The sequence below is a fragment of the Hyaena hyaena genome, unplaced genomic scaffold, assembly GCF_003009895.1.
Source record: "Hyaena hyaena isolate Hyena2069 unplaced genomic scaffold, ASM300989v1 scaffold_205, whole genome shotgun sequence".
Taxonomy (NCBI): Eukaryota; Metazoa; Chordata; class Mammalia; order Carnivora; family Hyaenidae; genus Hyaena; species Hyaena hyaena.
In genome coordinates, this window is record NW_024080838.1 from 1,920,872 (window position 1) to 1,937,178 (window position 16,307).

General features: G+C 34.6%; 1 protein-coding gene across 2 annotated transcripts in view; it reads right to left on the bottom strand.

Moving 5' to 3' along the window:
• Positions 1–2,415: 2,415 nt before the first annotated feature.
• TNPO1 (transportin 1) overlaps positions 2,416–16,307 on the bottom strand; it is a 93,253-nt gene continuing 79,361 nt past the window's right edge. For both annotated transcript variants that reach the window (XM_039242067.1, XM_039242068.1), the window contains exons 21-25: positions 15,117–15,192; positions 14,138–14,237; positions 11,820–11,894; positions 10,621–10,763; positions 2,416–8,145 (exon numbers count right to left, since the gene is read on the bottom strand). In XM_039242067.1, the coding sequence (XP_039097998.1) occupies positions 10,656–10,763; positions 11,820–11,894; positions 14,138–14,237; positions 15,117–15,192 (359 nt within the window). In that variant the 3' untranslated portion in view covers positions 2,416–8,145; positions 10,621–10,655. The remainder of the gene's footprint in view (positions 8,146–10,620; positions 10,764–11,819; positions 11,895–14,137; positions 14,238–15,116; positions 15,193–16,307) is intronic.

A 16,307-nucleotide genomic window follows, 5' to 3' on the forward strand; every position in this document is an offset into this window, starting at 1 on the left:
TTGTTCTGTACATCAGGATACCATGCTCCCCTATAGTTTTATCAATTCTTAAGACTTCAATGTTGGGAGTGTGTCTTTCATTTATTTATCTAGTCCTCAAATGATGTTCATTCAGCTTCATGGTTTGAAGCACCATTTTAGACACTGTTTTGCATCTGTTAGTCGGGTTATCTCCCCTGATCTCCAACTGCCTACTCTTCTTCTTCCCCAACCCCCACCCCATATATGGATGTCTCAACATAAATGCTAGATTATTTCTATTCTAATTAAGGATTAGAATAGAAATTCTAATTTTCTATTGCATTTTCCCAGCTGCTGAAGTCAGACCAAGCCTTTAGAGGCCTCTTGATTTCTTCCCTCACACAATCTGTCCTCCTATGTTGGCAAATCTGGATTCTTCCTTTAAAATATATCCAGATAATCCTACTTCACTCAAGTACAAAACTGACCTATGCCATTGGGCCTTCAGTTACCTCGTGAATCGTATCTAACTACTCTTTTCCCTTGCATCCAGTGCTGGAGCTACACCCTCCTCTTTTGAATGCAAACCAAACCAAACATATCAAAGCATTGGTCTTTCTTGTCCCTTTACTTTAAATACTAATTCCCAGACATCCAAAGGCTCACTCCTTCAAGTTTTTGCTCTATCTCCCCTCATATCTCATTAAAAATAGCAAGCCTCACTCTGACCATCAATACCTTTCACCTGCTTTTTCTCCCTGGCACTTGCCATCACATAACTCCCTTACTTGCCTTCCTACAAGAGCATCTAAGTTCCACGAAACCAAGGAATGTGCCTGTGACAGAAGACTTAGACAATTGCTAAATATGTACTATGAAGACAAATTTTGTATATAAAATTTCCTGAAGTTAGAAACTTAACCTTGCTATTAAATTACAATTCATAGCATACGACATCATCCACTGCAGTTGATGCTGGGTATGGAGATTAGTACTTTATCTAAAAGGAAACTGGGCTGCCGCCACCTCCTTTAGATATGGCAATTCCACTACAGAAAAATCACTGCAGGCATATGCAAACATTTCCGCACACAAGACATTCATCACAACTTTCTTTCCTTTTTCTTTTTAAAGGAGGCTCCACGCCCAACATGGAGCCCATTGCAGGGCTTGAATTCATCATCCTGAGATCAAGACCTGAGCTGAGCTCAAGAATCTGACATTTTAACCGACTGAGCCATCTACTCAGGCACCCCACCGCTTTTGAGAACTTCTGAATGTCCAGTAGTAGTTAAGATGGTTGTAAAACTGTTCATGGAAACAGCATAGCTATCATGTCAATGTATATTACGAGGCAAATTTGGATACTAAAAGCAATGCACCAATTCACTATCTTCCTATGTGCATAGAAATCGTCAATTGTTTAATGTTCTTCAAAAAGCAATATAAAGCTTGAAAAGGAATACTTGAAAAACAATGTCAGAGAAAGATCACTATAACAGGCACAGAATGAATCACATTAATGACTAGCCCACAAACTGAAAGATTCTTAGTATACCAATTTCCCCAGTGGCACTACTGCCAATGGTTTATAGAAATGGTGTTGAAATTTCTAAACTGTAATTCGCAATTGTGTTGAACTGGAAATCAACGTGGATGTTTCAAAAGGTGGTTTTACACCCAGTTAACACAACTCTGAGATTGAGGATTACAAAGTGACAGTCGCAACTTCAGTTTCTATATTCAACTGTGTCATAAGGAGGAAGTCCCAACTCGAGAGCTGTCTAGTTCAAATGCTTCTTTTCCAATCATTCCTAAACAATCATATACCTTAAAAATTATTTAAAAGACATGAATTATGAAGTCATCACAAGATAAAAGCGCCTACTTTTAAAAAATAAGTATCAAGGGAAAACACTAACATTTGTATTTTTGTTTCACAAAAAAATTAAAAGACTTACCAAAAAAACCCCAAAAGTTTTTAGTTTCAGGTACGATTTCTTCAAGATTACAGCAGCAAATCGTGGTCCTGAATGACCAATAATTTGGCTGCTTCTGAGTATTTTCTCCCCAAGATCTAAGTCCTAAATCCTGGATTCTCATCTTCATAGGACACACATCCATACACATTCATACAGTCTATCCTTAATTCCTTTTGCAGAGCACTATTTTTCCCTCCTCGCCCACCAGAAGCTGAACCTAGAATCTAACATTTAGAAAATATACCAACAAGAGCAGTTAAAGTAAACTGTGGGGCAAATATTTTTACTGAACTATACAAATACGAAAAATACTTGAATTTAAAAATGGTTGTCAAAGAAGAGTGCACTACGTGTAAGGTAAGGAAAAAACCTCAAACAACAAAAACAACACAAGACTGATCTGGACCCAAAATGGGGAGTAGGGAGGGAAAGAAAGCTCATTTTCTTTCATTAAAAATCAGAGTGAAACATCTATAGTTAAACAACTTTATTAACATAGTCAAGCAGTGATTAACATTCACATCTATTATGTCACATCATACAAATGTAAATACAAAATTACTACAGTACAATATATATTCTCTGCATGATCCAAAATATTTGGTGGCCCCAAAAAACTCTCTTTAAAATTCAGCAGCTTATCAAAAATTAAAACCATATTCTATTTAAAATGAAGATCTGTTAGCACAGAGTTAGACTTCAAGAAATACCAATTTAGTACAGTTTGAGAAGTTGCAGGAGGATCTATTTGAAGGACACATTCTAACATAGTGTGGCAGGTACAGGAAACATCAGATTTAAAGCTTTTAAGCATAACTCATACAACCTAAGTTGTCAGCAGAAAGATCCAGTTATTTATAACTAACGCTAAAACTACTAAATTATTGCACCCAATGTTAACATGAATATTAATTGCAAAACTGCTTTATAATATGAAGTGAAGTCATTAACCACGTTTAAACATCTCTTCTCACAGATGATCATCTATTAAGTAAAATTAATTACACAGTATTGTCTAATTATTATCTCCATAGAAATCATCCAATCTTAATTTGGTTATATATCCACACAGGAAAACATCAGTAAGGTAATATGGGGACAGTACAGCGAAACCCCTTTAGGAGGCTGGTATTAGGAGGGAACAAACACTGCCTTATAGGCTAACCATGTTATAGTAGGCTCCAGGAAGATAATTAGACTTGCAAAATAGCTAATTCTGCATAATACCAAGCCATATTAAAAAGAGGATTCTATGGTAGATAAACAAAAATTTTAACGAAAGGGAAAATACTATTTTCCTAATTACTGATACAATGCTTGGCAAAAAGATTTGGTTTGGTTTTAAAATGTACAAGAGGTGAGGGAAAAAAACCAATCACCATTTTAACTTCCCTCAAAATCATGCATACAGTTCTTTTAAAAACACAATACATTCTGGGATACAAATCACAATAAACAGTTGCTATTAATTTAAATGTATACCTTAAAATTAATATGGATAAGAATTAGGCAAAAAGGTAAAGAATCCTCTACATATAAGTAATACCAGTGGGGGAAAGGTCTAAATTAAGACTGAAAAAACTAGTCACAAGTCACCTGGAAAGTGTACAAGTGAATGAAACTTTTACGCAAAATTTAAAGAGGCATCAGAAATATCTCCATATCTGATACAGTATGAAATCTACTAAGTAGGTATACAAAGCTCTTGCATGGTATTATTACTAGATGATATTGTACACAGCTCTTTATCGATGTGATTTTTCATCTAGATTATCCCTTAATCTGAAGACCATAGTTTTTAAGGTTTCAATGCCTACCTACACTTCAGTAACAGTACTAGTAGCAACAGTTAGTGTTTTCCCCCTTGTAATATTTGCAAAAAATAACTCAAAAACCAAAGCTGTGTATTTTAAAGTACTACTAAAGAAGGATTTAAATTGCAGTTATGCATGGTACATTCTTCTCTTGAGAAGAATGTCTGTTGCACCGTTATCTGTTAATACATTCAATATGAATAATACAGATTAATTATATGAAGCAAAAAAACCACTTTTTTCTTTATGGCAAAGGATTTAAGTTAAATTTAGACTAAAGAGCTTAAGATATAACTAGTTTAATTCTGGCATTTCGGCTATGCAGGGTAATTCAATATAGGACAGAAAAATCCATTTTCCTAGAGCTTGAGGGTTTGGAGAAAAGGACCAAATTGAACTCACTTTCAAGGTAAACCTGCATGCAAAAGGCTCGCCAGGAAGGATCTATACCACCCTAGTCTGCTAGAGTAAGGACTGGAAAATCCGACTAAATGCGAAGATTCTTCATGAAATACACTAAAAAACAAAGTAAATACGATGACCCTTTATAAGCATATGTCACCAAAGCAAAAAGGATACAAGAGTATTCACCTGAGATAAAACTTGTATCTGAATATCTCATAACTGAGTAGACAAAGCATTTCAAGAGAGGAAAAGTCAGTTGAAATTATTTTAAAATATACATCTGATCCTATTTTACAATATATGTAATTAAGCAATTCAGATCAATGAAAAAGTCTTAACAAAAAAAATCACAGTGTTTATCAATATGTTAATTACAAAATGTATGCTACTTATTTCGTTTTTAAGATGTAATGGCTTGGTTAAGTGTCTTAAAATCTATTCTTCTGAAACCTAACTTGCGTCACAAAATCAAGTAGCAATAATGTAAAGCATCAGAACTGGCTCTTAAAGATTATTTACATGTTGATTATCTGGGAAATAACCAACTAAAAAAATATAAAAAAGTGATTTCTTTTTTTTACACAGTATGAAGTTATTAAAGAGATTAGACAATACAAAAAGCAAAATTCTTTCCTGAATAAATGAATTCTGTGGCACTACGTTCACTTGCTAATGGACCGACTACAACACTGAACTGTCAAACATGCATTTAAATTATATTAAATACACTTTCTGTTTCCAACTTAGGTTGATCAGCAGCTTTTGTTCTGTTAGAATCCTTCAAAGAGAGAAGCTCGAACAGGAAAAAGAAGGCATATATAAAACAGTAAACACTGACCTCCTGAGGTTCCTACAACATAAAAATATTCAAGTAGAAAATCTACATCACTTAGCAGCGGCTATTTCTGTAGTTGAGCACACTAACAGCACTTTAGTGTGGAAGGAGCAGATGAAGTAAGCCGTGCTTTAAGCATGCCAAGAGGCAGAAACACTGGAATGTAACAAAGACAAACACAACTTCATAGACATTCAGTCAACATTCAGAACTATTAAGACTACACCACAAGAATTAAGTTGCTTTATATATATATATCCCATGATGTATTAAGTTTTATCAGAATAATAAATGCTAAATCAGAGCTTACCTCAAAAGAGAACTTAAATGGCTTCTGCAAATTCCTATGCTATACTACGTATCTGAAATATAAATTAGGGAGAAAACAATAACCTCAAGGGCGGAAAAGCACAAAAATACCCAACCCAATCTCAGGTTGCCAGTCATAGTTACTTAATTTGACTTTCTATTCTTAAGTTAAATTTCCTTTTAATTTAAAATCAGGTTAAGTGACTACAAAAATGGGCACATTCCATGTTACATTATCTGCTTGATTGAAAACCAATTTTTAATCGAAGAGGTGACAAATTGCTTTTCAGTCAATATGGAATTGTCAATCACAGATCCAGATAATTTTACTGAAGGTTGTTTTTATAGGTTTGTCTTATTAAAGTGTTTAGGGAAGAATTTTGCCAGTTCTTTCGACTTAAATTTTACTTACTCCAGAATTCTAAAATATCTCCAACATCAAATTCTAACAAGTATTTGGTAAACTACAGAGTATCACTAGGATTTAATGATAAAATAGCTACTATACTAATCAGGTTTTGAAGACTCTGAAGCAAAAGTGGAGCTCCCAGTGAAGCAAGGTACTAGAAAGCAAAATGCTACATACCCTTTGGATCCAACTTTATAATTAAAAAAAAAAAAAAAAGGATATTATAAAATAGGACTTAATTTTGGGCTCTACAGACTGAAATTTGCAAAGCCAAAGTAGAGGAAAAAAGGTGAAAGAACATGTTTAAAAAAATACACACATATACACACACATACACGCACACACACACACAGTAACAAAAACCTTTCTGCATGCTACCATGCATTTGAAATTTTTTGAAACGGTATTTTTAAATTCACACGCATACAGCTCAAACTTCAGTGCAATGGTTGTATCATTCAACACCTTTAGAAGAACAGAACCATGCAAAGAGGAGCAACTGCTTATAAAAATGGTTATTCAGGATTTATTCTGCAATGCAAAGGTGACAAACTAAAATATAAAAAGGTTGTTATGGCTTAACATTTTTGTTGCAGATTAAATATGCAGCATTGAAAAATGGAAAGGTGTGGCTTCATCTCTGACCAGCAGAGTTAAAAAGAAATTATCTCTCCATTTTCCTTCATCATCATGGGATACACTGTTCAGGCAATCCAAATTAATAAAGACTTGCACTTTCATATGGACACAAGATCAAGTGTACCAGTTAGGTTTTCACATTCACAGTATAAGAAAATACACATGGAAGGAAAAGTAAAGGGTTAACTTAACAAGGATTTATTCACAGGAATACATGTAAGTAGAGAAAAATAACAGAAAAGCTAAACAAATGAAATGAAGAGGATCCAAACCAACTTTCACTCTGTAGCTTTTTACTTGCACCCTGTGTGCATCTGTCTAGGGCACAGAGGGCCACCAACATGCGCCAATACAGTGTAGGAACCCTGCATTACATCCATTAACTTAAACATCTTTTAAGATCATGCTTTGAACAAAAAAAGAAAGCTTAGAAGGCAATATGTTGAGTGGGAATAAACATTGAGATATAGCAATCATTTCTTCAACTTCTACAATTGTCTTTATGTGCCAACTAACATTTATGCAGCCTCTTACAGATCTTTTACCATGTATTTTATGTTTTAGAAGTTTTGATAAAATCACTAGTAGTATATAACCATGCAGAAAGCACATCACACTGACAGCACAGAGGCAAAGATTTTGCACAGGTATATCAGCTTTCCACATTGTGCAGGTTACACACAATACAATATCAATCTTACTCCTAACAAGATCCTAAAAAGATATTTCAAGGCCTAGCTGTAAACTACAGTACTTTATATCTATATTCTTAATAAAAATAAATCCACAAATCTTAAAAAGGAATTTTAAATGCAGGGCTATATTGAATTGGTAAACTGCAACACAAACTGGCGCACCAGAGGTAAATGAATACCAATCTCACTCTATGTGATGCAAGCATGCTACTTCCCCACTAATTTAAAGTACTTTCAATCACTATGAGCCAGAATGCATGCCTGAACCTTAAACTGCACTTTAAAAAGAACGTCTTGGCCTAGAAATTAAATCTAATGAAGTACAACCATCAAATTATATCCACTACATTAATGTTTTAATGCAAAATCAAGATGTCAATCTTTAGTCTGATATGCCCAACCCCACTTATTCCTCCCTCCCTGCCCACCCCACAAAGGTAAAAGGAGTGACTCATTTGGCATTTCACAGGGTGCTTCATTGTTTAAATTCGTTTTGTTTTATTTCCGACTTATTTGGGGTACCTTAAATTGTAACTTCCAAGAACCTGCTTCTACTACGGGTAGGCAAGCTGATTTTAATTCTATTAGCTTCATTTGTGTAGTTCTTCATCAGCATGCAAAAACAAGGCCCCATCATGTGGGAAAATTTATAAAAATCTTTAAATTAAGGAAAAAAAAAAAGCTTCTTTACTGTTTGTAACCCCATTCTTAGGTTTCCTTTATTGTGCGCTATAGAATTTTTCCTCTTTCTTATCCCTATGCATCATTTATGTGGTTCTTGTTTTGGTACAATTCCCCATAATATTCCAGGATGTACTGTTTTGTGAGTAGACTGAATAGGTTTTGTTTTTTGTTTTTGCTTCTTCACATCCAGTGCGGAGTTGTAATTGGAGACAGATTTCCACCCACAAAGGCTCCAGATGTTAAAACGTTTCCCAACATCGACTTAATACAGTGACGGCAACACCTCCCTCCCGCCCCTCCCAGTAGGGTTGGGATTGTACTGTATTCCCTACTGGTTTACCCTTCCCCCCTGTAAAGGGTAACATTTTCCCTGGGTGCAGAGGCTCCCTCATAGTCTCCAAGACTGAAGGACCTATAAGAAAAGAAAACAATGTTATATTTTAACAACCGTGAAAGCCGGTGAAGCATGAAATGAGTCAAGAAAGAACAGGCCACCTGGGGAGTTCATTCAGTTAAGCATCCAACTGCGACTTGGGTCATGATCTCACAGTCTGTGGGTTCGAGTCTCACATCTGGCTCTATGCTGACAGCTCAGTGCCTGGAGCCTGCTTCCGATTCTGTGTCTGCCTCTCTCTCTCTGTCCCTCCCCAACTCACGCTCTGACTCTCTCTCTCTCAAAACTATAAACAGTAAAAAAAAATAAATAAATAAAAATAAAAAAAAATCAAGAAAGAAAGCTACCTTTTACTAGAGAAAAATGACAAACTGGATAAATTGCCTAAGATCATGCCAGTAGTTAATGCTAACCCATGTTGCCACTTTCTCCTATGGCTTTTAACTGTTATCTGCATCAGATATGAAAAGTGACACCAAGCTGAGGATATGCAGAGAGAGGTGTGGAGCACCTTATACAGATGAAATTTAGATGGACATCTTGTAGGATACTATCAATCTAATTCTTTATCTCCCTTTGCACAATGGGCCCCAATGGGAATCGGTTATTCCACACGTAACAAGCTGCCTAACCTTCTTCAAAGTCAAAGAACGCTTTCTTTAAAATAATCCTTTCCTTAGTGAGAATGAATATATTATCTTTTTTTTTCCTTTGGCCACTACGCCCAGTATTATGCAAATAAAAATCCAACCCACCAAAAAATAAAGAATTACTTATTTTTGATTGTCTGATGTTTTAGCTTAGGAGGCACTAATGGTGTTGGCACTGCACTAAGGTTACTACACTCAGCAAATACCAAAAAGTAACTTGTGACACCTGCCTTCTTGATGTTGTTAATAATTCTTCAGGCCCTATCCTGCTCAGTCATTTCCTAAGTTTTCAGACCTCTTGATTTTCCTATTAAAGACACTAGCAGTTTTAACAATAAGCACATTGAGAAATAAAAACAGATTCCTAGGAGACTGTAACCAGTGTCTGATAGTGGTCTTTTCACAACAGAAATCTAACCACTTGTACCAAATACTAGACATTTATGAAGACAGATGTGAATTCACAGAGGGTAAATAGCCTATCTGTGAAGAAGTACATGCAACACCTTTTCTCTGCCACTGATAAAAGGGAAGAAGATTATTTAAAAAAAAGCAGGAAAAAAAATTAATGATCCACTTTTATCTCTAGATAGTAATTATGTCATACCTTGTCTTAGAATATGATCAACTCAGTTAATTCCTAATTGGCTACAGGATAGAGATCACAGAAGATACTATATCTGAAAAGTGCTAAAGATTCAGCTCACTGGTCTATCTTTCAACCCTTGATGTTAAGAATCATTCTCATTCATTACATTCTCATGACTTAACATAAAGTGAATTATGTACTTTGTCAAAATGCTAAAGCCACAAAATAGCCACAAGGACTTAAGACACTACAGGGGGATAAGACGCACACAGGGCTCTGAGGTATTCCGGGGACTACACGTCCATTTCTACTGGCTTGCAGCTTCGACAACTTGGATGCTGAAATCTTTCCACGTTTAAAATCTAGTTCAAAGTAAACAAGTAAACAAAAACGCCCAACAGGAAAGGTAATTCAAGTTGGTAGACATCTTCTGGACACACAGTGAGTACACTGCCTGGACTTCTAGTCAAATAGGTCTCAGTTCATGTTCAGAACCTAAAGAAGTGTATCCTGGTTCACTGTACTAGCCCATATTCCTAACATTCACTGAGCCGACTCAGTGTCTTAAGCAATATATACAAAGTTCTGGCATCACATATAGTTTACTATTTAATCTTCAAAATAACTCAATGAGGGAACTGAAGCTAAGAGATCAGGATTATTAGTTCTATTTAAGAACAGAAAAACTCAAGGAACCAGAGTACAAATGGACTTACCCCTCTACCACCCCAAAGCGAAATAGACTCTTCCACTGTCCATTTTAAAACAGTGCTAGTCACAAGGCAGGTGCTCCATAAAATACAACTTTGAAAAATGAATATTAAATATTCCTATCTACTGAGCCCTAAGCTAGTTCCAATTCTGGCAGGCTTTCCCCTAAAGCTCACAACCACAGAAGTTCTTGATACATCGAAGATGCTAAATTCTTGCTTCAAAATCATTTCTACCCTGCGAGAGTCCATGTAGGGAGACTTGTTACAGGGCAAACAATTTAAAAGGAATTAATGTGCTGAGTGATGTAACTAGCATACCAACTCAGATTTCCTTCTACTCAGGATTAAAAGTAGAAAGATGCATTTTTTTAACCCCTTGCTTGCCAGTTTAAAAAAATTCTCTAGCCTTAAGGATTTTAAATTTCAAGTCTAATACTGCATGAGACTGTTTTACTCAACCTCTGTAGAAAAACATACAGCTTTAATTTCCCTCAGTAATTTTAGACTGCACCCTGAAAAAGTCAAACTTCTTACAACTTACCCCTAATTATGGGACTGCAGCTTAAGTGTATGAGATTAAACACCATAAAAAGCTGCAAGACGCTCTTTTAAGGGAAGCGGAAACTGGTCAGAGAAACGCCTCCAATTTTCATCCCCAACTTGATTTTTAAATCCATGAAGGATCTGTAAAAGGAGAAAAAAAATCATAAATTTACCAACAAGAGAAAAACTCCAATCTGCATAGCTTCTGAAGTAAAACATACTGACTTTACTTTTCTCAAATTTTATCCACTTTAGAGCAGTGATTCTCAAACTTTGTTGATATGTCTTGTCTAAAAGCACCTTATAACAGGGACGCCTGGGCAGCTTAGTCAGTTAAGTGCTCGACTTCGGCTCAGGTAATGATCTCATGGTTCGTGAGCTTGAGCCCCATGTTGGGCTCTGTGCTGACAGCTCAGAGCCTGGAGCCTGCTTTGGATTCTATGTCTCCCTCTCTTTCAGGCCCTTCCCCATTCCTGCTGTCTTTCTCTCTCACAAATTAACATTTAAAAAAAATAATACAAAAATAAAAGCACCTCATTAATATATGCTAAACCTGGCTCTGAAAAGTTTACACAGAATTTGTCAAGTGACCTAGTACACAGTGCACTAAGCAAACTCTGACCTAATACAAAAAAACTAAAGAACTCAATCAAGGGATAAAATTTCTATGGCACATTATTAAGTTTTTTCAAATTGAAAATATATAAATCTTTGGGTTCACATCTGCAACAAGAGGTGACTAATTTCAGTATTAGGTGATTCAGATGGGTAAGACCGTATTTCTTATTTTGTTAGTGGGTGAGTACTGACTGGAGTTAATCCAAAGAGACACTACTAACACAAAGAATTATACAGGTTTAATCCCCATGGAGATCACTTAAAATTTACTTTGTTCAACAGTTTATTCTTCAAATCTCAGTCTTCTGTGAAAACATATGCTGTTCTGTACAAGTGAGACAATGGGATCACATCCATCAGTGGGATTACTTCAGAAAATATTTTTGAAGTATGTACTCTACTGAGTCCCTACTGTACCTTAAGATCAAGCCAACTCTTTTGCCAAGACTAAAGGTTATATAGGCTACCAATACTGATTCGAAGAGTCTAAAGTTTCATATGAAATATAATTTAAACTTTCCAACCAGGATTCTAAGAGTCCCAAGATAAGCATCCTAAAGACTTTTTTAGTTACCTTACCTTACAGAACATGTCTCTCAGATCATCTTTTGGGTTAATCCACGATGCAACAGCATCACAAAAAAATATAAAGTCCTGTAACAGGCAGGAAATACATCTTAGACTGTTATTTGTTACACACAGCAAAACATCCTTACAGAACTGAATCCTAATTCAAAGTAAGTTTTTTAAGAAAAATGAACAATGAAAAGGAATTATAAAGGATTACTTAACGGGTGTCCCTATTTTTCCACCATCAAGGAACCTCTTCTCATTCAGTTTGTATTGAAATTTAATGCCTGTTTGTATTATATTTCGTGTCACAAAACCCCAGTCTAATGAGCATCAACAACGGACTGAAAATACTACATGAACACCAATTTTAAAAACCTTCATTCAATGAATTAAAGAAATAGATAAATCGGGGTGCCTGGGTGGCTCAGTGGTTAAGCATCAAGCTCGATTTAGGCTCAGGTCATGATCTTATGGTTCATGTGAGGAAACATGAGGAGCAGGCAGTGTGGAGGCTGCTTAGAATTCTCTCTCCCCCTCTCTCTCTCAAAATAAATAACCTTGAAAAAAGGGGGCGAGGGGAACTACGTAAATTCAATCATCATAACAGTTCTAACTGGCCTAGAAATAACTTAAAGCTAGCTTTAGTAACTAAGTAGAAGCCAAACGAGCTTGCAAGTATAGGAATTAGTAGATCTAAATGTCAGATTGAAACTTAAAATGACCAAAAGTTAGAAGAAAAACTAATTATGTAGCTATTATACCTAATTCAACCTAATTCAACCCAAGCAAAAAAGAATATCCAATGCTCTATTGCTCGAAAGATAAATGGGTTATTCTCACTACAAAAACAAGGTGACAAAAGGTACAGGCTTTAAATGTTTAAGTATTTTTCACTCTTGACTAGCGTACTTAAATAGCAGTTCAATATAAAGCCTTATTTAAGGTATTGCTTATATTCTGATATCAACTATTTAAATTCTGCTATTAAATTCAAGGCACTTTCTTAAATTTCAAAATTTACTGACTGAAGTATGTGCATGTGCCTTAATTAAGCAAATAAAATTCCATGTGCCTGAGGATCATGGTTTATTAGAATTATGATTCCTTCTCTTCCAAGTATCAAAGTCTGTTGTTAAAATTTTAAATACACATTTAGAATTATTAAAAACTTAAACATAAAAAAATAAAAGTGAAGATATTTTCTTTTAACCACATCCAAATAAAAAATGTAAAAAGCAGAGTTTTCTACCAGCTCTTAAACTAGTAGTGATTTAATGACCACATACATGAGTTACTTTCAAGGTCTTAAAATGTGAATTTAAAACCAAACAAAAACAATAAAATCCTGATGGGAAAATGTTTCTTCTTAATATAGTATATATCATATTAACTCTGAAACACATTTAAGAGGACATAAAGTTCTTACGTATTAAGAAAAAAAGAAGAAGAAGAAGAAGAAAACCCCCAGACATTTAATGCCAAGAGGTTATTTTGCAAGTAGGGACCATTTCCAAAAATAGTACAGACTTGTTTTAAAACAATACTAACTTATTGTTTTATGAAGCATGTATCTCTTGGAAATGGAAAGGCTGTTTTCTTGAAAGCCCTTCCCATACTTTCTTTTCCTCACAATTCATCTGTTGAGGAACCCGGGATACTTAACCTAGAATTCCACAGCCTGCATTTTGTTGATCTCATACACATGGTGTCAATCAACACGTTCCTGTTACGTGTCTTGCAAACTGACACTTGGATCCAGAGGTTATCAGACTCCTATTTTTGCCAAATAATTATTTTAAATACTAAAAATGTCTAGATATAAGACTAAGACAACAAACTAAATAAAGATGAATACATTATAAGCTCTCCAAGTTACAGCAGTTTCAATGGCTAATTCACTATTCTCTTTTGTTCACTACTGAATTTCTAAGTTTAATTCTACGGAACAGAATGAGTTACCTAACCTATTTGGGTCACCCTGTTAAGTGTAGATGTCTGCAACCTCAACAAACTGATATTCAATGATAGAAGGCATGTACAAAGTGGATGTGGATGAAGGATGCTTTGGCTTAAAATTTGAGACAACAATGTAACTTTATTATCCCAATCTGCTATTTATTTCACTATAAAAAAGATTTAGGAAATCATAAACAAGCATTATCATTTCAAGATACTAAGAAATACGTATCTCAAAAACAATGTTTTTAATATCTTTGAAAAGAAATATGGGATAATTTCATGATTTGAAGTGAAAAACAGTTGACCCTTTAAAAAGTTTCATTATTCAGAATATTAAAAGTTAAAAATCTTTGTGAACATCTTACTTGGATTACTCCGCTGGGATTCACACTGATCATGGTACAAATCCCACGAAATGCTGAATCCTTTTCCTCATTGTCCCTTATGTTTCTCAGAGAGGTGCACCTATTAAATTATAGAATTGAGTTTAACATTTAAGTAAAAAGCAGGTTCAATCACAATACTAATGGACAGTATTTAATGGAATAAGCAGCACACTATAGATAATGTTTATATTCAAAGAATTTTCATAAAGTTAAAGTTTCTTATACTTCCTGCATGTTGGGCCCATCTAATCTCAGTATAGTGGAAACCTCAAAATTCACATTTTATTAATAGATTGCATCTATAAATGGACAGCTGATTTTTAATCTCCCATTTAACTATTAAGGAGGTTGAGCTGAGAGTCAATTATTAATTTTTAAAACTGTATTATGACTTGTATTCCATTAAACACTACTAAAAATGACTTGAATTGAAAGATTATCAATTGAAAGAAGCAGAACATAGGATATACTGCCATAATATAAACTATTATTATACAACTATGGTGTAGATGTTTATCTTTAACATTAACAAGCAAATAAGGTTTTTATACATAATGTAATTTTAAACATGTATTTCTTAATGCAATCCAAGTTTTCAAATTAATTCTAAAAAAGAAACAATGCAAAAACCTAAATTTATAGAATTTGCATGCATCTTTATTTTACTGGTGGATATTTAAATGCTTTTCATGTATAATCAAGCTTTTTAACACAGCAAGCATGTGACAATCTTATCCCATGCATCCATTAGTCGTTAGCCACAACATAAAATAAATATACATGACGATGCTACTGAAAAACCTCACAAACCTGATAGGACAAGATTAGTCACATGGTTGGCAATGATTAAGGATTGTGATTTTTGTAACCAACTGAAAATATATCTAAAAGTGAGATAGAAAGAGAAAGAAACAGTGAAGAAAAATGAATTAAAAAAAAAAGATTGAATAATACACACCAGGGTCTTATAAACTGCTGTAGCATGGGGGCCACCTCTTGAGGACAAACGTAACCAAGACGACCAATTGTTATTGCTAAGGTAACGCAATCACGGTTATACACCACCAAACGCCAACCAAGACATGAGCAAATGAGGGGGAAGGAGAAAAAATAAAGAAAAAACAACAAATAACTCAGAAACAGAAACCAACAGAATTTGTGTATGATAATAAACATAAGATTTCACCAGTGCTGTTTATTACCACCCCCTAAAATAAGGGGCAGCAACATATATGGCATACTCTTGGAAAAAGGAAAACAAAAGGAATTAAAAAAAACTTTAAAGATTGAGAGAACACCAAAAACCATGATGAATTGCTTTTCTCGCTCAGTCAAGTGTGAAGACATTCTCTGTTAATAAAAAGATGAGCGATTAAATGGATGGATTTAGAGATTCTCCATTCAAAACCAGTTGAAATTTCAGAATTTAATGAAATCTATGTTTTTCCCCAAGAAATATTAGTAAATGTGAAAGATTACATTTCTGAATTGTTTACTCAAACACAGTTCTCAGAAGTTAAAACAGTTAAAATTTCTTTACTTCTCTATGTCTTTTAAAATAAGTGATTTCCAATCTTTGAAAATCATCTAGGAACTTTAGTACCAATTCAGGTAGATTTTTTTTGTCTTAACATTTCTAAAACAAATCAATGGGCCGAGATCAAATTGACATATTGCCTGATAGCAAATCAATGGTCAAAGTTTAGGTTTTGCAGTATGCATTGAATGAAGGAATTGGAAAACTGCTGTGTGGTGCCAAATCTCATTCCAATAAACCTCTGATGGTGATGATGGTAACAACTCAGATAACAGCCCACTATTTTCAAACTGTATTTAACAGGAAAGAAATTTATAAGTCCACTGTAATGAGGTGATACGTGGACAAAAGGAATAAATAATCTGTCTTTGCTATAAAAGGCAACAGCACAAAATAGATAAGACACATTACACTGGTTACATGCTAATATTTCACTAAAAAAATTTCAAAGTGGGAATTACTCAAACATATTCACCATCAAAATTCAGGAAGTCCTTAAACTTACAAAGAGCTAAAAGAAGTGCAACTCAGAACTGCATTCTGCAATTCAAAGGTACATACATGTAAATACATTTATACACAACGGGAAAAAAAATACAAACAGAAAACAAA